This window comes from Passer domesticus, chromosome 33 (genome assembly GCF_036417665.1).
Source record: "Passer domesticus isolate bPasDom1 chromosome 33, bPasDom1.hap1, whole genome shotgun sequence".
NCBI classification, from domain to species: Eukaryota; Metazoa; Chordata; class Aves; order Passeriformes; family Passeridae; genus Passer; species Passer domesticus.
In genome coordinates this window covers 2,563,161-2,588,132 of record NC_087506.1, presented here as the reverse complement: position 1 = coordinate 2,588,132, position 24,972 = coordinate 2,563,161, and the positions used below count along the sequence as shown (strand labels likewise).

General features: G+C 54.4%; 1 protein-coding gene across 1 annotated transcript; it reads left to right on the top strand.

Annotated features, from left to right (window-relative positions):
• The first annotated feature begins 17,789 nt into the window (after nt 1-17,789).
• On the top strand, nt 17,790-24,614 carry LOC135288582 (maestro heat-like repeat-containing protein family member 6). The gene is made up of 14 exons (XM_064401961.1): nt 17,790-18,320; nt 18,635-18,699; nt 18,805-19,451; nt 19,709-19,856; nt 20,065-20,255; nt 20,338-20,475; nt 20,756-20,870; nt 21,042-21,179; nt 21,411-21,587; nt 21,719-21,874; nt 22,033-22,134; nt 22,350-22,452; nt 22,727-22,783; nt 24,262-24,614. The coding sequence occupies exons 1-14, from the start codon at nt 18,203-18,205 to the stop codon at nt 24,300-24,302; spliced, it is 2,196 nt and encodes a 731-aa protein (XP_064258031.1). The 5' UTR covers nt 17,790-18,202; the 3' UTR covers nt 24,303-24,614.
• The last annotated feature ends 358 nt before the right edge of the window (nt 24,615-24,972 follow it).

Here is a 24,972-nt window from a genome sequence, read left to right as displayed (position 1 = left end):
AGCAGCGCCCGGGCCAGGCGGGGCTCCACGGCGCCGGGCCCGGATGGCGCTGCCGGGGCAGCGGGCGGGGCTGGGGCCGAGCTGCGGCGGGCCGGGGAGGGAGCCCGGCCTCGGGGCTCACCCATGAACCTGATGGCCGCCTCTCGCAGGGGCTCCTGGGGGCTCTCCAGGTAGCGCAGGGCTCGGCGCAGCTGCTCGGCCGCTCGGCTCGTGTCCTCTGCCAGCTGCAGAGAGCGGCAGCAGGGAAGGCTCGGCGCGGGCTCAGCCCCTGTGGCGGGCGCTCCCTGCGCCCAGCCCCGGCCTCCCCTGCCCGCACAGCCCTGAGGCGCGGCCAGCAGCCGCCGGCGCCGGGCTCCGCAGGGGGCAGAGGACCGGCTGCTGCCCGGGGAGCCGCGGGGCCGCCCCGCAGCCCCGCCGCGCCGGGGCTCCATGGGCACCCGGCTCGGGCCCACAGCAGCCTGGAGAAGAGCCCGCGCGGCCTCTGGGTGCAGCAGCGGGCAGGGGCACAGCTGCCAGCCCCACACACTGAGCACCGCGCTCAGGGGCCTTCTCCAGGCTGAGGTTGGGGATTCTCGGTCGTCCTTACCAGGCACTTGCTGAACTTCCACAGTTTTTCCTCCTTCACCAGCTTTTTTATATCCCTCCTCTTCAGGAACTTGGCTGCACAAAGCAGCGTTTCCCGAGAACACTGGAGAGCAGCAGAAACGTGGAGATGGCCCCACAGCCCAGGGCACAGGAGCATCCCAGTGCCACAGCCTGGGGGAGGCTGCAGCCTGCAAGGCGCCAGGACAGGAGGCAGCCCAGCCCCCTGCCAGGGAGACAGCAGCCGGCCACAAGTCCTCACCTCAGCAACAATCTGATTCTCATCATGGCAGTGGAAGTAGAGTGGCAGCAGGCTGTGGTGCACGGGTGACTTCAGGGCATGTTTTCCATCTTCCGTTAATAACTCCAGCATCTCTTGAAAGACCATCATGGAGCTCAGCTGCACCTGGCTATCATCCTGTATGAAAGCAAGAACAAAAGAGCTCAGCATCAGCTGCTTCGGGTCCAGCAGGGCACAGGCCTGCATCTCCACAGGGCACCAAGTGCCCGGGCAGCAGCCAGTGGCCGTGGCTGTGGGCACAGAGCCTTACGCGGTCAAAGAGTGGCAGGAGCGCCTCAGCCAGCTGCAGGGCGAGGGAGCTGGGTATTGGGGTACCATTATCCAGGAATAAATATCTGAGTAGGAGAATGGTCATCCTGATCACGTCACTATCATTTTCCTCCAGGAGCTCCACAAGACTTTCAGTCAGGCTCCACATTTTTTCAGCCTGTGTGGAACACAAGTTTGTGAAAGGCCACCCGGCTGCAGCAGGGCCTAGAGGCCAAAGCCTGTCCTGAAGCACTCGGGCAGCTGAAGCGGGAGGCAGGAGAGCTGGGAGCAGCTGCCCCGGGCCCAAAGCCCAGCCAAGCCCAAGTGACAGCGTTTTCCAGCCCCACACTGCTGGCAGGGCTTCAGCCACTGCCCCCTTCTCACCATCAAGGGATTCTTGCCCAGCACCACGAGGCCTCGGAGTGCCAAGTGACGCCTCTCCCCGTCCTCGCTCCGCAGGTTCTTTGTCATGATCTCCAGAACACTGTCGCTGCATTCCCTCAAGTCCAGGCACTCGAGGACCTGAAAGGCACAGGGCAGTGACAGGGCACCTGGCCAGCAGCAGCCCAGAACCGCACAGGGCTGGGCCCAGGCAGCACCACAGGGCACGGGCACCGTCCCAGGCAGCTGCGGCTACGAGAGGGCAGAGAGCTGGGAGGCAGCTCAGCCAGGCAGCGCTGGCCTTCAGGCTCACCTCCACAAGGAACGCCAGGGCAGGGAAATCCCAGTATGGCATCTCTTTGCTGAGCAGGCCGAGCAGGTAGAATGCAATCCCACAACAAAAGTGTATGGATGACAGGCGAATTTCTCTGACAAGAGGAAAAAGGAAACAAGACCCTGAGCCAGTGGGGCAAACCTCTGCCAGGAGTGACACACACAGTTCACATCTTTCCTCACCACCCTCCCAGCAAGGGGCCCTGGGCCATTTGGGAGTTGGTTGCTCCAGAGCAGCCTCCTCTCCCAGCCTTTTCCAGTCTGCTTGGCCATCCCTCAGTGACAAGGGCCTCTGGCCCACAGCCACAGGGACTGTGTGGGGCACCTTGGGCACAGAGCACAAGTGGCTGGAGCAATGGGGAGAAGGGGGTCTCACCTGGCCAGCAGACCCACGGCATAGTGGTGGGTGTCAGCACAGAGCAGCGTGTCCCAGGCACCCTTGCGTTCCATTGCCACCACCACATCCTCACAGCGGAGAAGGCAGAGCAGGGACTTGAGGGTCCGCACTGCAAGCCTGTGTGCAGAGCAAAGCCCAGGTCTCACTGGGAGCACTGGCTCCTTCCCAGGCCACGTGGCAGGGACAGGAGCTCTAGGATGGGAGCACCTGTTGGGGCTGGTGGCAAGGCCGTGTTCTTCCTGGCATCCCTTCCAGAAGGTATCCACCTCTTCTGGCATATCCAGAGTGCTGAAGAACACTTGGAAGAGCAGGTGCACAAACAGGTGTGGGAAATACACCTTCATTATACGTGGGATACAGGGCACCTGGAGGACCTTCCACATCACCAGAGTTGCCTGCAAAGGACAAAGGCCCAGAGAGAGCGCTCAGTGCCGAGGTGTCCGTGTGGCAGGGCCCGAGCGTGGCAGGGAGAGGCCCGGAGAGACGCAGGGGGAGCAGGGGGCCTGGTGGCCCTGAAGCTGCCCCTGGGCCAGGTTTCAGGCCAGTGCCTGAGGCAGGGAGATGCAGTGGGGGAAGGAGGATGGAGAGCTGCTGGAGAGGCAGCCTTGGGGCCAGCAAAGGCCACTTGCAGAAACTCACAGCCAGGGCAAAGACACCCGTTTTGTCCCCATCGGAGGTGCACGTGCTGTGCTCCGGCCAGCTCCCCAGCACATCCAGGAGCAGCAGCTGTGCCAGCTCCGCAGTCCTGCTTGAGCCCATGATGGTTTTCCACATGGCCGCGGCAGCTCTGCAGGGTTAGAGCTCTGTCTCAGGGGGGTGTCAGACACAGCACCGCTGGGAGCTGAGCTGGCTGCCAGTTCTGCCTCTGCCCTCTGCCCCTGGCCAGCAGCAGCCAGGCAGCCCAGCCCTGTGGGGACAGAGCCCTGAGGGGCAGGGAGGGAGCACGGCAGCAGGCTCGGGGGCTGACATGCCAGGGCTGGGAAAGGGAGCAGCCAGAGGGCCCTGGAAGTCTCTGCTGCTCAGGCACCTGGGCCAGGCTGTGCAGGGTGATGGGCTGGGGAGCCCTGAGCCCTCTGGGCAGCTGGGCCCTTACCTGTCACAGGACGGGGCCACACGCAGGAGCGTCATGACTGCGTCATTTGTCAGTGCTTCAGTGAGATCCAGCAGGGCCATGTCCAGCCTGTGCTCAGCAGAATCATTGGCCAGGAGCCACTGGTGGATGTACCTCACCATGGCGGGCACCTGGAGAAGGCACAGGGAGACTTGGAAAGCTGCCAGAGGGAGCAATGTCCCCAGCTTCCCCAGAGATGTTCTTCCCATCCCACCACACTGTGATGGCCTCAAAGGCTCACAAGGACCAGCAGGTGTGGCTGGGGAGGCCAAGGAGTTCCTGGGAGGATCAAACGCTGGCCACAGGCTGCTTACTTGCTTTGGATGGTAACAATCTTCCTCTACAAGCATATACAGCAGGGCAGCACTGGTCTTGCTTTGGAAGATGGGCGAGTATGGTCTGTACGCAGCGCCCCTGGTGATGGTCTCTTCCTGCCGAATCCTCTTGATGAATTTGCAAACGAGCTGTAGAAGGGCAAGAAGCCAGGGATGTTCCATGGAGTGCTCCACACACGGTGCTCGGCTGAGCAGGGACAGCAGGCCCAGCCCAGGTGGGCATGGCTGCAGGTACCTGCGCTGTTCTGTGGAAGCGGCCACGGCTGGATTGCTGCTCTTGTGTGCGCTCCACGGCTGCATCTGGCAAAGAGCGAGCACAGCCAGAGCTGAGGGGCTGCAGGAGAGGCCAGAGAACACAGCCCAGCCCTGCGCTCCCCAGGCAGGGACAGCCCCGCGATGCCCCAGGGGGATGGAGCACGGCCACTGCGGGGTGTCTGCCTGGGCCCTCTTCTGTCCTGTTCTTGGGCATTTCCCCAGGGGATGGGATGGGATGGGATGGGATGGGATGGGATGGGATGGGATGGGATGGGATGGGATGGGATGGGATGGGATGGGATATGCCACAGGATGGGGCCAAGCTGGCTGCAGGCTCCAGTCCTACAGCCCAGCTCTGCCACTCACCCTCCTGTGGTGGATGGAATGGCACCACCTCTTCTGTCTTCTGTCCTGGATCAGCTCCAGAGCCTTCTTCCTCCTCCTCCACCCAGGCCATCCTAGGGTCTCTTGGGGGTCTCTGCTCCATGTCAGTGACTGGAGCTAGTAGCAGGACAGATGCCTTGGAAAAGCTCCGGAGCACCAAGTCCCACGCTCTGCCCTCGAGGGCACTGCAAAACACAAGCCTCGGAAGGCCACAGGTCACCAGGTCCTGAGGTCTGGCCTCGAGGTCAGCTGCAGGAACAACGCCTCAGAAAAGCTCCAGGTCAGACAGGAACGAGTGTGCTGTGCGGGGGCTCCTCACAGCACCGCTCTGTCCCGTCCTGTCCCGTCACCTGCTCCGAGCGCTGTGGAGTGTTCTTGTCACCACCAGCTCCCATGTCACCACGTGTCACAAAGGACACACTCCTCCATTCCATGCCACCGTGACCGTGCTGCAGCGTGTCACAAAGGAACCTTTCACACACTGCCAGCTGCCCTGGGGCCGCCCCCAGCCCACCCAAAGTGGCCCCGGTTGGAAGGAATCCCTGGCCCCAAGTGTCTAAGGCAGCCCGACAGGATCTTTAGGAAGGGCTCAGCCCATCAGCAAACGCTGCCCTGCTCTGCGGGCTCAGGGCAGCAGAAGGAGCCGCCAGGGCTGCCGAGGCAGCCGCGCTGGCAAGGGCACGGGGCCTTCCACGGAAGCTGGCATGGCCTCCTTGGGACACGTCCCAGCTGCTGGCCATCCTAAACCCGCAGCTGTGACAGGCACAGGGAACGTGTGGGCCAGGGCACCAATGCTGCTCTGAGCCCTGGGGCCCGGGCAGCGCTGCCATCAGCAGGTGTGGCAGAGTCCCCGCCCAAGCAGAGCTGCCACCCCCCGAGCCCTGGCAGCGCTGCTGCCCCTCTCCTGCCCCAGAGACCTGTGCCCCGGGGGGCTTGTGTGCCACAGGGAGCCAAAGCCCACGTGCACTGGGGGCTGTGCTCCTCCCTGCAGGGGCTGTTGGCAGCAGCACCTGGAGCACTGCTGCAACACTTGGTGTCTGTCAGAAGCTCGTACTACATGCTGGAAGTGTTTTCTCATTAAAGTAATTTCCTGCAGCACAAAAGCCTCTTTACCGTGATGACACAGAAGAATCTGGCATTAAAGACTCCTCACTTCAGGAAAGCTTTACTTTCCATTTCTCAACTCAAGTAGTTCCAAAAAAGTTGCAAACTCCCCCAATCAATTGTGATGGCCTGAGAACATGAGAGTTGGAAATTGCCTTCCCCTCTCAAAGCAGCAACTCATGTGCCTTGATGTCATGCATTGGGAGTCACTTCACAAACATCACTCTACCCAGAGGTGAACAGAAGGCCATTCTTTGCTTTCAAATGGTTTTCAATGAACGGATGGTAACATCCTCATTCCCTTAAGGAATAGAAGCTCTAAAAGAATGCAAGTCCTCTTCTTCCCTGCAGGATAATCAGGACCATGAACAGAAATAGTCACAGGTATTCTTTCTGCCCTCCATAACCAATGCTCCACCAAACCACAGATGCTGTCTTCAAACTGACTCCAATTCCAGCCTAGACCTCTCCCCTTCCAGACAACTCTTTCCCCAACCTGCCCCCCAACACCAATCCCCCCAAACACCCGCACAGGAGCCCTCAACACCCCGCCAGGACCCCCAGCTGTCCCTGTCCCTCCGCAGAGCTTTCTCAGCCTCCAGCAGACCCCCTGGTTCCCTGCACGTGCCGTGGGATGGCCCTCAGGAGGATCTGCTCCAAGGCCTTTCCCGGGAGCAAGCTCAGGCTGCCAGGCCCATGGTTCCTGGATCATCCTTCCCACCGAGCCTTCCTGTGCACGGCTGTTCCCTTGGCACATTTGCGCTCGGCTGGGACTTCTCCACTCACCCAGGGCTGCTGCTAAAGGATGGAGAGCAGCCTGGCAAGCTCTTCCTCCAACTGCCTCTTTCCTCTTGGGGGAGGTAGAACATTCCACAGGCAAGAAACTGGTGCCTCCACAGACCCTGGATCCATGCTGAGACAGACAAGGATGTGAAGTATGTCATATGGAAAAACTCTTTATCACTAACCGCTCGCATTTGTTCTGTCTGTTCCTTTGTTACCCGTGGTATAAAGCAATACTCACTCGTTTGTCATACACAGAGGCCCCCGCCTACACAGCTCATTCACACCATGTGGGTTCAAGTCTGATGGGTGCCTTGCACAGGTGGCACAGGGAGTCCCACCTACACGGTCCCGGGTCAGGGGCGAGCGTCCCCTTGGTGGGTTAGAGTCCCAGAGTTCGGGAGTGGTGTGCTAACTGGCATTGATTAAATGTGGCTGGAATTTGGATTGGGAGCTGGTTTAGAGAGTTTATTAAGTCTGGTATAATATCGTGTGTGTGTCCATGTGTTAAATCTGTCAATGCAACATCGTTTATTCTTTCCTTATGTGAAGATAAGGAAGGGAATGTGCTCAACACTGTTACCTTTTTCCTTTGGGGATGGAATGCTATTAATTGGAGTAGAAGTAGTCAGAAAATTGAGTGTGTGTTCCAAGGTTCATCTCTAAGAATGCAAGAAGTGGAGACACAGTCTCAGAGGGAAACAGCGTTGTATGGCTGTCCTGGGTTGACTATATGATGCTTTTATCCCCAGTTGTCTTGTTCTGTTTATACTAAATAATAAGTTTTACACCTTTAAGATTCTCTTCCAGACAGTGAAGAAGGGAGGGAAGAAGCGCGCAGTTTGTTTTCAGACTGCTCTCACTCCTACACAATCCTGCTCCTGGACTGTGTTGTCTGCGGATGGACAGACAGCCGGACAGAGCTCCTTTTTTCCTCTTTTTTTTTTTTTTTTTTTTTTTGCTTTTAGTTAGTTTTAGCTAGCTGAGGCAAAGAAGTTCCCTGGACTGTGATTTTTCCTTTTTCTTGGACCTGTTCAAGCCTGCTCTGCACTGAACACGCAGAAGAGCACCGGCAGCTCCACCTGTGGCCCCCTGGCCGGGCCTGGGCCGCGGCGTTTCCAGCACCAGAGAGACTGATCAGAGACTGAGTGAGCCGAGCTGCAACCCGGGGAGGGGACTGTTCTGAGTTTGCTTTTTTTTTTTTTTTGGAGTAGCGAGAAGTTTTATTGTTTAATATTGTTTGGGTTCTATTGTTTAATAAACAGGTTTCTTTCCACTTTTTCTCCATGGGGGTATTTTCTCCCAAACTGGTTGGAGGGGGGAGGGGCAATTGGAGCTGCTTTTGTAGAGAAGCCCCTTTGGGGGTTATGTCCCAAACAAGCCCCGAACCAGGACAATGGTCTTGCAGATTGGAAATTGAAATTGATTGTCTAGAGAACTTAAAATACTCTGAGGAGGTTCTGGAGGACATAGGTCCCTGGCAGCCTAGCGGGGAATTTTTCCAGCAATAGGATGATATCTTTTGGATGCTCGGAGCACCTTAAGCGCTCAGACAATTTTCTAGTTTGTGGGAAAGCCCCTAAGTACCCTTTTGTGTTGTATGAAAGAGTGTGAATATGTGGAACTGCATTTGCATTGTCACCCAGAGGGGCTTGGCAGGTGAGGGACAAGGAAGAAGTAGATGGTGAGAAAGGCCAGAGTGACTCTGACACGAATGAGACTTACAATCTGACAGGAACCAAGTGCAAGAGCTCTACCTGCATTTCCATTTTCTGATGACGGGAGTGGCAGGGAAAGCAAAGTGGCTGATGCCCTATGCTCCTTGTAACCCTCTGATCCCTTGTTTGTTGTGTAGGGGGCGTAGAGATTGTAGTCCTTGTAGTGGCCCAAACAATTGGCCCATAGAAGAGAGCAATAGCCTACTTCTCAAAACAACTGGATGAAGTGAGTAGGGGACAGCCTGACTGTGAGCAGTTGCTGCTCTTGTTTCAAACATCCAAGAAGCCTGAGAATTCACTCGAGGTCAACAAATAATTGTATTTATCTCACATTCAGTAGCAGCACTTCTTGAGCAAAAGGGTGGGCGTTGGCTTTCACCCTCCAGATTGCTTAAACATCAGGCAATTTTGGTGGAACAATGTGGTATTACCAAACTAATCTCTTCTCTAGTTAATCCAGCAACATTCCTGGCCACTCACCAGACAGACAAGGAACCTTTGTAGCATGACTCTATCAAGACCATGAAGTCCACTTTATTCCAGCTGCCCAGATCTTAAAGAAAGCCCAAATCCAGGAGCAGAATCTCAGTACACAGATGGGAGTGGCTTTGTAAGAGCAGATCAGTGAAAATCAGGATATACAATTAGCATGGAGCAAGTCAGCTCAGAAGGCAGAGATAATCACTTTAAGCTGTACCTTCTGACCAGCCTGAGGAAAAAGGATCACTATATGAACAGATTCCAAGTATGCCTTCAGAGTAATATGTGCCATGAAGCAGTTTGGAAAGAAAAGGACTATTGACAGCTCAAGGAAAGCAAATTAAGCATCAAGAAGAAATCTTAAAATTGCTGGAGGCAGTACTAGTACCTCAAGAGGTTGCAGTTATGCACTGCAAAGGACATCAGAAAGGAGAAACAGACCCCAAAAGGGGTAACAGGTTGCAAAAAGAGCAGCAGAACAAAGCCATGCTGAGTTTTGGGCACTAATTCCCAAAGGTAAGGAAAAATATGACAATGATGTATGTCGTATAATCAGAAAGATCTAGAATTAGCAAGGAATTTATGAGCAGAATGGAAACATATTGTTTTTGCAACTCCTCAGGTATAGACAGTTATACCTGAAAAGGCATTGTGAAAATTAATTACAGATGAACATAATTGTATACACTGGGAAGAGGATGCCTTACATAATTATTTGAGAAGGACAAGAGTAAGATGCAACCTGTACTCTAGCGGAAAGCTGGTAACCCAAGGGTGTGAAATGATGTCTTAGAACCAATCCACAAACTAGGACTAGAGTTGAGCTTGGCATAGTAGACAAGGGACAATATCCTGGACAGCACTGGCAAGTTGACTTTTCTCAATTGCCAAGAAAATGGGGCTATAAATACCTTTCACCTTTCACTGATACCTTCTCAGCGTCACCTGAAGCATTCCCGACCCAAAAAAATAAAGCTAAAGAAGTTGTCAACATTTGGTTAAACAGCATAATGCCCTGGTTCAGAGTGCCTTTAGACATCTCCTCTGATCGACAGCCACGTTTCCTAGCAAATATTGCACAGCAACTTTGCAATAAGCTCCAAATCAACGGGCACCTACACATGCTGTATTGGCCCCAGGCCAGCAGCCAAGAGGAAAAGAGGAATTATCTGCTAAAACAACAAATAGTCGAAACTGGACAAGGGGCCAACATACCTTGGCCCCAGGCCCTACTTTTGGCTTTATTATGGATTTGAGAAGACCAAGAACAAAAGAAAATCTGAATCCCTTTGAAATACTGTACAGAAGACCATATAAGCATAACTGTCAAGGGGAAGACATTGTGCAAGTTGGGGAGGGGTATCTGCAGAACCATGCTGTGCAACTGACAAAACAGCTGCAGCAAATAAATCAACACATTTTGAGCAGAGGAGCAAGAGGATGCTCCTCTCCACAAGTCCAGCCTGGGGACCAGGTATACATCAAATCCCCGGGGGGAAAGCCTCTTATCCCAAAATGGAAAGGACTCTATTTAGTACTTTTAATCACTTATACAGCCTTTTAGGCTTGAAGCGTTAACCTCTTGGCTACACTATTCCAGAATTAAAAGACTTCTGCAAAAGGCAAGAGGAGTACACAAGTGGACCTCAGAAAGAACAGAAGAAACCAAGATGCGCTTCACACCATCATTGTCTTCCTGATATTTCTGATGGGAATCCAAGGCACAGTAGGTGACTGTCACTACCATCATGATCTCCTTGGCCTGCGAGATCCTGCTAGATGAAACACTCAACAATATTCAGGACCTAATTGGCTAAAAGGGATTAATAATGTAAAAACTCTTTACACTATTTTAAGGATTAATGACTGAGCAGTTGAAGATTGAGGAAAACCTGACGCCATGCCAGCCTTTCTTGTCCCACCTGAAAGCAGGACCTCTATGGCGTGTGAATTTGAAACTCACAAACCTCTTTTAGTTGTGATTATTACTGTGACCATGCACATCCGTGACCTTTCTAACAAGCAGCGTGTGAATCCATTCTCATGTGATTCCTATCAGGATTTTGCACTATGCAAATTAAAATGGGAGACTATAACCTAGCACAAGATAGTTCCCTTCTTCTGCAGGGCACAGGTGGGGTGGGAGGACCATCATCACACAGAGATACAGGAATTGAGCCTGCCAGGAATGCAACCCAACACATATTGTTTCCAGCAGGCAGTTCTTGTGCCACTAGAATAATAAATTGTCCTGTTGGTATGCTTAGTACGTGGAACAGGTCTCACAGAGCATCTGCTTTTGAGAACTGAATTTCATTCTTGGCATATTCCAGGCCATCAGAAATAGTCACCAATCCAGTTGGAGGGGAAGCCGGGAGCACAATCATCCTGTTAGGGTATATCATGCCCAATGTCATGACCGTGTGATGGCAACCCAGATATGCATGGACTCCTGACAGCACAACTACATCCTCTTATGGGCTGAGGTACTCAGAATACTCAGCCATTTGTAGTAGGAACTTTAGTAAAGTAAGTGTCCTTTGTAATACTACCAGGGGCCAGTGTAAGGTTTCTGAAGGTTTCTGAAACGCTTGCCTAAAGGCAGGCAATGTATCTGAAGAAACCTGTTACCATGCCTTGGGTACTCGACAAGGAGCAAAACAGAATGGGTCACACAATAGGCATTTAAAATTAAAACAAACAACTTTACATTAGCAAACAATGGCATAGCATAGGACCCATATGTGAAATAATATAGTCTTTCACTCTGTGGTAAGAAAAACAAATGAACAATTGTTGCTTTTAGATCCACAGTACTCTCTGAAAATGCTGGATGTAAAGATAGAGGCTAATAGAACCAAAATTAAACAGCAATACTACCCGTTCATACAGCAAAGCCTAAAAGGCTGGGAGACATGGATACATTGCCAGACACCAAATCATAGGTCTAAAAAAGGCTTAAGGGGACGGTTTGGGTCTGAACTGGTAATATGAAATTCTATTGATCAAGAAGTCTTAGCCAATAAATGAAGCACTGTGAGTTCTTATATTGGACAGACACAAACTCCTCTCAGATCAGCCCTGCTAACACTTGCCCAAACCCACAGCCTGGCACCGAACCTATTAACCACCCTGGCCAACAATACACAGCAGGATTGTTTCCAGCAGTCGTTGGCTTTATGGGGAAACTACAGGGTAACATTTCTTTAGCATTTCAGTGTAGACAAGCTCAGCTGTGGCTACAGTCTGTAATCTCAGGAAAACTTAGAAAAAGGAGAGCTGAGGAAATTGCCAAGAGAATTAACTAAATCATGCCTAAAAATGAAACCACAAAGGAATTTGAAAAAGACTTCCACACTTGGTGGCAATTGGTCAGTTTCACATAGAATAAACAGAACCCTGCAGTGTTTTACATTAACCATTAAGAATGCAACAAAATACTGTGTAATTCCAGTTTTGGCCCTTGGAGTTATAAGAACTCATGTAACTCTCAGTCCCGTTCAGCATAATGTCTGGGCCATTTTCAACAAGAAAACTGGAAACTGGCAAACTCTTAGTATCAAAGCATGTGTGCCAAGGGATGCACTGAATTTTGTGTGCAAAAATGCAGGGCTTGACAGAGAGGATTGGTGTCTGCACACTGAGGGCAGCCCTTGTATTTGTGAAATGAGCCCAGTAACCCATGCACAGTCACAGGTATGTTATGTGGGAAGGGGATGTGCCTGGGTGAGATCTGCTTGCACAACTATTAAAACAGATTCATTAAATGGAACTGCTATTGATAACGTCTCTATTTGTAATTCACAACCAAAAGTGGATATGACTTGAGCTGCACCACACAATAACTTCTCTTCAGATTATGCAGAATGCGTACGATGTGTATCATGAAGCACCCAAATTCCAAACTGGAAGGAACATTGATGTTCCAAAACAAATACTGTACCAGCCTAATATATAATGGCTAGTGGCAGAAGTCAAAAATGCATCTCACAGAGCCTTATGGACACTCAAATTGCTATCAAAGAAGTTACCAAAATCACCACTAAAATAGAGAAAGATAGAGAACATCATGAGTCAGATGTCTTCTTGTGATGGTCAAATCTGCAATCACCAACAGCTCCTCAGATTTTTAGCTTCCTCAGAAAACCCGTTCTAATTTTTAAAAAAATGAACCCTCCTCTTAACCATCATGAACCTATGGATGTGGTAGAAAATTAAAAGAGCAGCATAACAGTACATATGTCCTGTGGACTGTGGAGGGAATCTTGCAAAAGAATTTGCATCAGGATAAAGAGAAGGGGAGGATGAAACAAGGCCTTTGTTTGACATAAGCACAAGCAATTCACATAAGCAAACAAGTACTTAGCACAGACACAGGGAAGTACTTAGCACCAGTTAGCATAAGAAAAACCTGGCGGGCCTAACTTGACAGGAGAGGGACTTGAAAAAAGCTTTAGACACATTCTAGCAGAAGAAGGAAGGGCAAGTAGGCAATGAGCCCTGTGCAGGGAAGGCATGAGGAAGAAGTGCTGCTTTAGGGCATGGAGACCGCTCTGGCCAGCGCCTGCACATCAGCTTCAAGGACAGGAATCTGACAGAATGTATTTCTAACCCCCTGCCTATGCAATCACCTCGGCAGGGTAAAGATGGATGGTATTTTTGATGCAATTCCTACATCAACCCACTGAAATTTATACATGGCAGAGAAGCATTTTGGTGGGGTGCAGACCCCTGCCCTCCCGTCAGCTCAAGAAAAGGGCTTTTGGTGGACAGTGCATTTGTCTGCAGATCTCTTTGAATTAGGGAGACCCCTCGGGACTGCTGTATCCTGAGGGAACACCATGGGCCCTGACCTGTGCCTCAGCTTCCAGGACCGCTCTTGGCCAGCATCCTGACGTGGATGCAGGACAGCTGCAAGGCACTGCTGGGACCCAGCGGGACAGGACAGGCTGTCTCGTGCCTATGTAGCAGCCCTCACACAGCCAGGGCCACCCCAAAACCAGACAAAGGCTCACGTGTCAGCAGAGAGGAGCAAGGAGCACTGGGCTCCTCTCGGGATCTCAGCATGGTGCTCCAGTGGGAGGGGCAGGCAGGCCACCCACCTTCAGGGCATCCCCTGCATCAACAGGGCGTGCATTTTGTCCTTTTCATTCCTCCACACCAGAACCAGGCCTGACATCTCCTCCTCTGCAGTTTTTCCACTTAGGACGTCATCTCACGCTTGGCCAGCGCATCAGATGAGGCCGCAATGGCTTCTGATACCACCTCCATGCCAACCACAGCTCCACTGTGTGCTGTTCCCCTTTCACAGGTTAACTTCCCATCAATTGACCAATCCATTGTTTCTCTCAAGGGTCACATTCCCACCAGTTCAACCATAAGGTTTCCTTCACTGTCTGTTCTTCATTATCTTGCTGACGTGCACAGCAGCGGATCAAATGTGGCAGGGCCTTAGACACGATGTGGCTCCTGACACACAGGCTCCTTGTGCCACTGCTGGCCTTCCGTGTGCTCAGCAGGATCTGTACCTGCACAGTGTTGTGGAACTGCACCTTCAGCACAGGGACCGTGCCAGCCTGAGCTGCCCTTGTTCCTCTGGGTCTGTGCACAAAACACGGCGTGGCAGAGAACGGCAGCAGGGGCCTGTGTGTCCCAGGGCCCCGGATTTGTTCTGCTGCAGCTCCACAGGGATGCAGGCAAAGTGAAGAAGCCAAACTGTTTATTCATGGAAGGCGAAGCAAAGGGTTGAGCTGGGAGGGGGAAAAGGGGAAGGGCAGGATCTGAGGACTAGAGGGAAAGAGCCGTGAACAGGGAGGGAGAATGGAGGGAAAAAGAAGGGATGGGCAGGGTCTGAAGGCTGGAGGGAGGGAGCTATCTATAAGCAGGGAGAGGGCTGAAGCCATGCAAGTTTCCCACAGGCTCAGCTGTGCCAATCATCAGCGGTGCCTGGAGCTCCAGCTGGTCTCTTCTGGTCTCAAGGCAGTCTCATCTTCCATGGCATTTGCAGGTCTTCAACAAACTCTGGTTCTTCTGTGCCAGTTCTGCAGCTCTCCCACTGACTATCTGTTGAACTAACATGTATGCCTGGGAAGGGCTGTCATCTCTCCTCAGGGCTTGAAGGGCTGGAAGGGAGAGGAACAGAGCCACAGTCAGAGCCTGGATCGGTGGGAATCCTAGGAGACCGTCCTGCCAGGGCCATCCCACCCAGCTCTGGCCATGGCCACAAGAGAGGGGGTGTCAACTGGATCAGCTGGCCACGAATCCACACTCCCACATCCCTGCAATCTCTCTGTGCTCTGCCCATGCCACCCCTCATGCACACAGGGAGCGAGCCTGCCGCAGCCAGGACAGGGATGGCAGCTCCCTGCCCAGGCACTGCAGCTCTCCCTGCCAGCCCCGCTGTCAGCCCGCTGCCCTCACTCACTCTCAGTGAGGAGCTGGAGCTCTCCTGGCTGCCCCCTCAGGAGCCGCCCGGCCACCCCTGTGAACACAGAGCCTGTCAGGGCGGCAGCGGCACAGCTCCCTGCCAGCGGCGCTGCCAGCGCTGCGGCCACACGCCCTGCTGGCCCGGCAGGGCTCAGCCCGGGCCCTTGCCGCACGCTGCCGCCCAAGGGCACGGCTGCCAGAGGGCGGCAGCAGCGCCCGGGCCAGGCGGGGCTCCACGGCGCCGGGCCCGGATGGCGCTGCCGGGGCAGCGGGCGGGGCTGGGGCCGAGCTGCGGCGGGCCGGGGAGGGAGCCCGGCCTCGGGGCTCACCCATGAACCTGATGGCCGCCTCTCGCAGGGGCTCCTGGGGGCTCTCCAGGTAGCGCAGGGCCCGGCGCAGCTGCTCGGCCGCTCGGCTCGTGTCCTCTGCCAGCTGCAGAGAGCGGCAGCAGGGAAGGCTCGGCGCGGGCTCAGCCCCTGTGGCGGGCGCTCCCTGCGCCCAGCCCCGGCCTCCCCTGCCCGCACAGCCCTGAGGCGCGGCCAGCAGCCGCTGGCGCCGGGCTCCGCAGGGGGCAGAGGGCCGGCTGCTGCCCGGGGAGCCGCGGGGCCGCCCCGCAGCACTGGGGCTCCATTGGGAGTCTCATTCCAGAATGAATTTGTGGTAGACTAAAGCCCCTCACTCCCCATGTCGAATAAATTAAATTCCTGCCCCATAGGCCTTATACTACGCAGTACTGTTTGCTTTGATTAATTTCTGGGCATCATTACGCAATGGATTTCAGTGGCATCATCCCAGGAAAGCTTTTGGTCCAGCCCTGCATCCCTATTTCAGACTGTACAGAAATTTTGTGGACTTGTTCCCACTCTACCTGGAATCTTCCAGCACTGCAGATGTTCAGCTATTACAGCCCTACATGGGAGAGACATTAATTCATCCAGGAAATGTTTCCAAAGGCTTTGTGGGCAATCCTTGCTTGGTTTCGGTAGTGAAATTTGTATCCTGGCAATGTTGGAACTCATTGACTTTTCCAGCATGTGTTTGCTGATGTTTGCATCTGGAAATGGAGAAGAGATTGTTGGAAGCTTGATATATTGCGATGCCTGAACTTCCCTGTTTGTGGCTCCCCAGTGCCGTGCTTAGCAGGCACCGAGTTGTGTTTGGACATGAGCTACCACTGTCAGACACGCAGCAGCTGGAGCATTGAACATCAAAGACTGAGCTGATGTTTTTCCCAGAACACAAGGAAAGATGGCAGTGCCTCTGTATAATCTGACTGTCCTGTGAAATTCAGCAGCTGGTGGTGTTCAGGTGCTGCTGCTGCTGTTATAGATACACAGTACAATACTGGCCTTTTCAAATGTTGAAATGGATTCTGTATGTGTGGTGTTAAAAGAACTTTGCTATAAAGATCTCGTTTTCATTTCTGTTGTTAACTAAAACTTAGAAACAGCTGATGTAGTATGCTTGTGTTAAAATGCCTGCTTGCATGGGATACCATCCAATGAACATGTGATGAGGACACCTGCTACAGATATGTCAACTATCAGCACTCACGGTCTGAAGAAAATGTGGACCAAAACCTGTCACCGTTGAGTCAGGAACCGAAGTGAAGTGACACATTAACTCTCTTCAGCAGGTTAATGCTGAGTTTATTAGAAAGCCATTCCTTTTTATACACTGTTCCAATACAGCTGGACCTGACTGGTCATTTAATCAACACCCCGTCACCACTGGCTAATTAAGAAGATGCCCTTTGGTAAACATCTTATCAGAAAACAACTGTTCAAAACACCAGCCGCAAGATTGTTTTCATTCTTTCTCTCAGCCTTTTCAAAACTCCCCAGAACAATTCCTGGGAATGTTTATGTGGCCTTCTCACTGACCAGGCTGTCAGTATCCACAAAAGCCCGTAAATGGAGGTGATGATAAGAATGGACTAAAAGCACAAACAAGGAATACGCATGCTCTAAAAAGGCAGACATGAGGAGGAGCCATGCTAAACAGTTCTTGAAACATGGAAACTGGTTTGGAGAAAAGTTCAACATGCATAATTGTTTGTGAATATGTAACAGGCAGATGCAATAGAAATGGTATACAAAGAGTGTTTTCAAAATAGCTAGGATAGTCTAGGCTGAATGGCAAAAGGCATCCAGTCAAAAATATTTGCTTTATTCTCTCCTATTGTACTTTATTACATTTTCTAATTTTTTTACAGGAGAGTGAACCTTGTTTTTCACACTGCAATCCCTTCTATGAAAAAAATCATGACTAACAGCCTCTGCCTTCTCCCAGACACCAAGTGTTGCAGCAGTGCTCCAGGCGCTCCTGCCAACAGCCCCTGCAGGGAGGAGCACAGCTCCCAGTGCACGTGGGCTTTGGCTCCCTGTGGCACAGAAGCCCCCCGGGGCACAGGTCTTTGGGGCAGGAGAGGGGCAGCAGCGCTGCCAGGGCTCGGGGGGTGGCAGCTCTGCTTGGGCGGGGACTCTGCCACACCTGCTGATGGCAGCGCTGCCCGGGCCCCAGGGCTCAGAGCAGCATTGGTGCCCTGGCCCACACGTTCCCTGTGCCTGTCACAGCCGCGGGTTTAGGATGGCCAGCAGCCGGGACGTGTCCCAAGGAGGCCGTGCCAGCTTCCCTGGAAGGCCCCGTGCCCTTGCCAGCGCGGCTGCCTCGGCAGCCCTGGCGGCTCCTTCTGCTGCCCTGAGCCCGCAGAGCAGGGCAGCGTTTGCTGATGGGCTGAGCCCTTCCTAAAGATCCTGTCGGGCTGCCTTAGACACTTGGGGCCAGGGATTCCTTCCAACCTGGGCCACTTTGGGTGGGCTGGGGGCGGCCCCAGGGCAGGTGGCAGTGTGTGCAAGGTTCCTTTGTGACACGCTGCAGCACTGGCATGGAACGGGACAGGGTGTCCTTTGTGACACGTGGTGACATAGGAGCTGGGGGTGACAAGAACACTCCACAGCGCTCGGAGCAGGCGACGGGACAGGACGGGACAGAGCGGTGCTGTGAGGAGCCCCTGCACAGCGCACTCGTTCGTGTCCCACCCGGAGCTTTTTCCAGACGCTGTTCCTGCAGCTGGCCTTGCGGCCAGACTGTGGCATTTGGTGACTCGGATCTTTTCCAAGACATCTATCCCTGTGGCCTGTGCACTCCAGGCCAGACCGTGGGATTTGGTGACCTGAATCGTTGTTGAGGAGTCTCCTGTGATTTTGGCAGGAGTCCTCAAGACCAAAGTGCAGGACTTGCTGTCCTGCTGCCTTCCTGAGGCTTCTCTCTTGCAGGTGCTTTCAACAACTGCAAGACTTGTTGACTTGGCAATATCCCGAGGAACCTCTATTTAAGGTGCCCTCTAGGCCAGACTCTGACATGGCAGGCAGATTCCTTGGCTTGTTCATAGTGCTCAGGGGGAAAAAAAACAAAGGCCCTGGAGCTGCCCCAGCAGAACAGCCTGAAGAGCCGGAGCAGATCCAGACACTGCAGGATGGTGAGTGTCAGAGCTGGGCCACAGGGCTGATGGCTGCAGCCAGTGTGGGCCCATCCCATCCCATCCCATCCCATCCCATCCCATCCCATCCCATCCCATCCCATCCCATCCCATCCCATCCCATCCCATCCCATCCCCTGGGGACATGCCCATGGACAGGACGGAAGAGGGCCCAGGCAGACACCCCGCAGTGGCCGTGCTCCATCCCCCTGGGGCATCGCGGGGCTGTCCCTGCCTGGGGAGCGCAGGGCTGGGCTGTGTTCTCCGGCCTCTCCCGCAGCCCCTCAGCTCTGGCTGTGCTCACTCTTTGCCAGATGCAGCCGTGGAGCACACACAAGAGCAGCAATCCAGCCGTGGCCGCTTCCACAGAACCCTGAAGGTACCTGCAGCCATCCCATCCATGCGCTGGGCCTGCTGTCCCTGCTCAGCCGAGCACTACGCTTGGAGAATGCCATGGAGCATCTCTGGCTTCCCTGTCCTGCAGATGTTCCGGAAGTTTCTGCAAGTTCAACGCAGAGAGACCGGGACCAGTGCAGCTGAGGGCCCAGCCGAGCCTGACTCGGGGCTGACCGAGTTCCAGGCAGAGCCTGATGTCAGCCTGGATTCAGCTGAGCACTCACAAGACTCTGACACCATAATGAAAGAGGACATAGCAAACGGAGACAAGGCAGTGACTGAGGACGTGGCCATGACAAATGCCAACACTGGAGAGACTGAAGCCACCGCAAATCCTGACACCACGCCCACTCCGACTCTGATTGAGGAATTGGTACCAGAGTATTTCAGGGACCCTTGTTTTTCTTCTCAGGAGCAGCTAAGCAGGCTGGGATCAGGCCTGGAGGCCTCCCAGGACTTTGTGCCCCCTCAAGCCGTGATCACTGGGGCCCCTCAGCCTTTGAGGCCAGCACATTGTGGCGGGAAGGGAAGCTGGGGAAGTTGCTCCCTTGAAGAGCGCTCCAAGTTTCCCCCAGGTGTCCTCCAGGTGCCAGCCATTGTAAGGAACATCCACCAGAGGCTGCTGTCCCATGACACTGTGGATGCCAGGCTGAAAATTGACATTGTGAGGCTGGCTGAAGAGCATCCTGTTGATGTGGTGCTGACCCTCCTGCGCTGTGCCCCAACGTGTGACAGGTACGGGGCCCACGTGCCTTGAGAGCTCAGGGCTCACCAGCCTTTAGGGCCCGTGGCCCATCACAGCCCGTCCAATGGGCTCTGCCAGACAGGCAGAGAGCTCCAGGACCCTCGGGCCCCTCTTTTTGCCCAGCCTGCTGCCAATGCTCCCTCCCTGCCCCTCAGGGCACCGGGGCTCTGTCACCTGTGCCCCCACAGCTGCACAGGGCATGGTACTGTGACTGAGACACCCCTGACACAGAGCCCTGATCCCACAGAGCTGCTGCAATGATGTGGAGAGCCATTGCTTCGTCAAGACTAACAATGGAGAAAGTGCTGCCAACACTGGTCCGTGTAATGGAGGATTGGCCTCTGAGCAAAATGTGCACCTCCGATGGGGACAATCAGGACGTTTTTGCCCTGGCTGTGAGTTTCTGGAACTGGTCTCTTCTCAGTCCCCGGCTGCCTCTCCAGCAGCTCTCCATCCTCTCCCTGCCTCAGTCACTGGGCTGAAACCTGGGCTAGGGCCAGGCTCAGGGGCCACCAGGCCCACTGCTCCCCCTGCATCTACCCCTGGGCCCTGCCCCAAGGACACCTCGGCACTGAGCTCTGTTTTGGGCTGCTTCTCTTGCAGGCAACTCTGGTGATCTGGGTGATTGTCCAGGTGCCTCTGTACCATGAGACAAGGATTCATTCTTTCTACCCTCTGTTTACGGCTCTGCTCTTCCACGTTGTCATCACCACACAGCAGATGCCACCAGAGGAAGTTGAAAACTTCTGGAGAGCATGCCAGGAGGAAAATCGCCTTCCCTGCAGGCCCAACAGGTCCCAGTCCTCCTGTCCTTCCCATGCCCTTGTGGCCAGTGCCAGTGCTCCCAGTGTGACCTGGGCTTTGCTCTGCACACAGGTTTGCAGTGCAGGCCATGAAGGCTCTGCTCTACCGACTGCAGTGTGACCAGGAGGTGATGGATATGGAGCGTAAGTGTGGCTGGGACACGCTGCTGACTGCTCACACCCAGCACTATGCCGTGGGTCTGCTGGCCAGGTGAGACCCCCTTCTCCTCTACACTGCCCTCAGCATTTCTGCCCTGTGCCCGGGTGCCCCACACAGTCCCTGTGGTCAAGGGCCAGAGGGCCTTGACACCGAGGGACAGCCAAGGAGACTGGAAAAGGCTGGGAGACGAGGGTGCCCCAAAGGGGCCACCTCCCACAGCGCTCACATCCCCTCCAGGGAGGCTGGGGAAAGACCAGACCTCCGCGAGTCAGTCCTGGCAGAGGTTTGGTCCCCCCACCTCAGGCTCTTGGTGCCTTTTTCCCCCTTCCAGGGAGATGCGCCATGTCTTGACCTCCATGTGTTCCCATGTCGCATACCGCCTTCTCCTTGTGCTCAGCTGTGAAAAGCCAAGGTGGGATCTGCCCTTCCTGGCATTCCTTGTGGAGGTGAGCCTGGTGGCCAGCACTGCCTCGCTGAGCTGCCTCCCAGCTCTCTGCCCTCTCATAGCCACAGCTGCCTGGGACGGTGCCCGTGCCCTGTGCTGCTGCCTGGGCCCAGCCCTGTGCGTTTCCGGGCTGCTGCTGGCCGGGTCCCCCATCACTGCCTGTGCCTTTCAGGTCCTCGAGTGCCTGGACTTGAGTAAATGTGCTCACACTGTCCTGAAGATCATGTCAAGTTGCCTGCACAGCAAGTGCAGGGAGAGGCGTCGCCTGGCGCTCAGAGGCCTCGAGGTGCTCAGCAAGGATCCCTTGATGGTGAGAAGGGGCAGCGGCTGAAGCTGCCCTGGGGAAGGCAGCCCCATGGGCTGGCAGGGCTTCAGCAGCTGAGGCAGCTGCTCCCAGCTCTCCTGCCTCACCTGCCCCACTGCTTTGGGTCAGGCCTTTGGCCCGTGGGCCCTGCAGCAGCAGGGTGGGGTCGCAGTGCCTGGGCGCTGTTGGCGGTGCAGCCGTCCATGGCCTCCCAGCTCAGCCTTGTGTTCCACACAGGCCAGACCTATACGCAGCGTGTCTCGAAGACTTCTGGAGCTGCTGGGTGATGCAGATGGACAGGTGGTCAGCATGTCCCTCTCTCTGTTGAAGAAGATGCTCCAGAAAAAACATCTCATGATATCCAGCACTTCTGCCCCAAAGCTAGCTGAGGCACTCCTGCCACTCTTTGACCGTGTAAGGCTCTGTGGCCCCAGCCATGGGCACTGGCCGCTGGCCAGAAATTTTGTGCTCTCTGGATATTCAGGCCTTTGCCCAGGAGTACTGCATATGTGATGCTTAGGCCTTTTTCTCCTTCTTTCCTCCAGGACAACAGCCATCTGCAGCTGCTCTCCATTTCCCTCTTCTGCAAGGTGATGGAATTGGTAGTGGAAGAGGGTAAAAAGCCCCTGAAGAGAATTGTGAGCCAGAGCCTGCTCCCACTCTTCTTGCACTGCCATGAGGAGAACCAGCGTGTGGCAGAGGTGAGGTTTTCTGTGATGCTGGTGGATCTCTGGCAGGGGGCTCAGCTGCCTCCTGCCCGGTGCCTGGTGGGCTGCAGCCTCCTCCAGGCCCTGGCACAGGGATGTGAGTCCGGTGCCCTGGGCTGTGGGGCCATCTCTGGCTCTCTGCTGCTCTCCAGGCCTCTATGAAAACGCTGTATTGTGCGGCTGGCTTCTTGGAGAAGACGGATCTCCAGAGGGTTCTGAAGACAGAGCAGCCATTGAAAATTGATGAGTGCCTGGTAAGGAGGGCCTGGAAGCCCCAAGCTCAGCCTGGAGAAGGCCCCTGAGCGCGGTGCTCAGTGTGCGGGGCTGGCAGATGTGCCCCTGCCCGCTGCTGCACTCAGAGGCCGCGCCTCAGGGCTGTGCGGGCAGGGGAGGCCGGGGCTGGGCGCAGGGAGCGCCCGCCACAGGGGCTGAGCCCGCGCCAAGCCTTCCCTGCTGCCGCTCTCTGCAGCTGCTAGAGGACAGGAGACAAGCGAGCGAGCGCATGCAATGGGCCCTGCGGTTCCTGGATAGCCCACAGGAGTCCCTGCGAGAGGCGGCCTTCAGGATCATCGGTGAGCCCCGAGGCCGGGCTCCCTCCCCGGCCCGCCGCAGCTCGGCCCCAGCCCCGCCCGCTGCCCCGGCAGCGCCATCCGGGCCCGGCGCCGTGGAGCCCCGCCTGGCCCGGGCGCTGCTGCCGCCCTCTGGCAGCCGTGCCCTTGGGCGGCAGCGTGCGGCAAGGGCCCGGGCTGAGCCCTGCCGGGCCAGCAGGGCGTGTGGCCGCAGCGCTGGCAGCGCCGCTGGCAGGGAGCTGTGCCGCTGCCGCCCTGACAGGCTCTGTGTTCACAGGGGTGGCCGCGCGCTACCTGTCGAGGAAGAGGGAAGAGCTCCAGTTCCACAGTCAGGGTGAGTGAGGGCAGCGGGCTGGTAGCGGGGCTGCCAGGGAGAGCTGCAATGCCCGGGCAGGGAGCTGCCATCCCTGTCCCGGCTGCGGTGGGCTTCGCTCCTTGTGTGCATGAGGGATGGCGTGGCCAGAGCACACAGAGCGATTGCAGGGACACTGCTGGGGGGATTCGTGGCCAGCGTCTTGTGGCTGATCCCGTGGGCCCCTCCTCTCTTCTGGCCGATAGAAGAGCTGAGTGGGACACCCTTGATGTAGTGGTTTTGCTTTGCCAATTTAGGATTTCCTGGCCAATGTGCCAATTGCTGTGGTGGGTTCAGTGCTGGTTAATCAGCATTTCGCTCACTAGAATGTATTTACTCATTTCCCCTTTGGATAGGATTAAGAGAAAGCCAAAGCAGGCTCGAGCCTTTAAAAGGGTATGAAGAACAATTTATTAAGAGAAACTAAAAGAAAGAGTAATAAGAGTCAGAACAAAACCTTCAGAACACTTCTCCTCCCCCTACAACCTTTTCTTTCCCACTGACAATGTAAAGAGACCAAACCAAAATTTTGAGTCAGTTTACTACCTCTGCAATAGTCTTTTGTCTCTTTGCTTAAGGAGAGAAGTTCCTCTTATTAATGTTATGGAGACTTTTCCATAAGAAAACAGTTCTCTCGTGGCTCTCAATTTCCATGAATAGCAGCCACCCAGGGAAATGTGCAATGCTGAAATCACTCCCATTTTCCACAAGCTTTTCCCACAGCTGTGTTTATGTGGCATGTCAACTTATGGGCTACTGTTTTAAAGATGAGCTGTTCAAAAGCAAAGTTCTTGTTCTCTAAAATCATCTTCATCTCTAGCAAGAGAGATCTTCTGTTCCTGGGGACACAGGATCTTCATCACTCTTCTCTCCGTCTCTGTTGAAACTTCTCAAAGAATCACGGCTACTTTAATATCTGCTGACTTTAGCATGGAGGTCTTTGCTCAATACCATTTGAACACTTTCATCTCCCCATACCTTCATGCGTTATAGGGAAAAAAGTATCATTCTCCTGTTTATGGAGGAGAATGATACTTTTTTCCCTATAACGGGAAGAATATATAATACAGGAGAATTACAAGAGAATTTTGGCCTAAAACTAAAGGCATCTCCTCATCTTTCCTGTCTAGGACTTGACTTCTTCTTCACGGACGTCAGCCAGGCCTTGGCTGGGCCAGCAGTGTTACCTCTTTGTCGGCCAGAAGGGAAAAGAGAAAGTTCCCCGAGTTTCTTTTGTTTTTAAGATGTGTTTTTCACAGAGGCTTTTGTGTACAGCTTTCCAGATTATCAATTCCCAACGGCAGCCATTGATTGGTTTCCTAGCAGACACGGAGGAAGCTGCCAGCAGCTTCTCCCAAAACATGACGTCTGGGGTGCACAAAGCAGCACACCTTGGCAGGAGGGTCTCCTAGGATTCATGCAGATGTGGGTGCTGACTGTGGCTCTCTTCTTTGTTCCAGCCATTTCAGTCCCAAGGAAAGACACTAGTCTGTCCCACTGAAACCTGAATATTCACGCCCGGTTTGCCAGAAGAGCTGAAGAATTAGGTCCATCTTCAGGATGCGGTGAACCAGTGTCCCAAGAACAGCACCAGGAGACACTGAACAGGACACCATCTCCCATTGCCGCTGGAGCTCCAGGCACAGCTGATGATTGGTACAGCTGAGCCTGTGGGAAGCTCGCATGGCTTCTGGCCTTTCCCTGCCTGTAGATACCTCCCTCCCTCCAGCCCTCAGACACTGCCCATTCCCTCTTCCCCTCCCATATCACCCCTTGTTTTTGGATTTCATTAATAAACGGTTTGGCTTCTTCACTTTGCCTGCATCCCTGTGGAGCTGCAGCAGAACAAATCCGGGGCCCTGGGACACACAGGCCCCTGCTGCCGTTCTCTTCCACGCCCTGCTTTGTGCACATGAACGAGGGCAGGTCAAGCTGGCACGGTCCCTGTGCTGAAGGTGCAGTTCCACAACCCTGTGCAGTTACAGATCTTGCTGAGCACACGGAAGGCCAGCAGTGGCACAAGGAGCCTGTGTGTCAGGAGTGAAGTCGTGTCTAAGGCCCTGCCACATTTGATCTGCTGTTGTGCACGTCAGCAAGATAATGAAGAACAGACAGTGAAGGAAACCTTATGGTTTAACTCGGGGGAATTTGACCCTTAGGAGACAATGGAT

Coding starts and splice junctions, on each gene's coding strand:
- LOC135288582 (XM_064401961.1), top strand. CDS start 18,203: ATGGCAGGCAGATTCCTTGGCTTGTTCATAGTGCTCAGGGGGAAAAAA. Junction 22,135..22,349: donor TGAAAATTGATGAGTGCCTG/GTAAGGAGGGCC, acceptor CGCTCTCTGCAG/CTGCTAGAGGACAGGAGACA. Junction 22,784..24,261: donor GCTCCAGTTCCACAGTCAGG/GTGAGTGAGGGC, acceptor TCTTTGTTCCAG/CCATTTCAGTCCCAAGGAAA.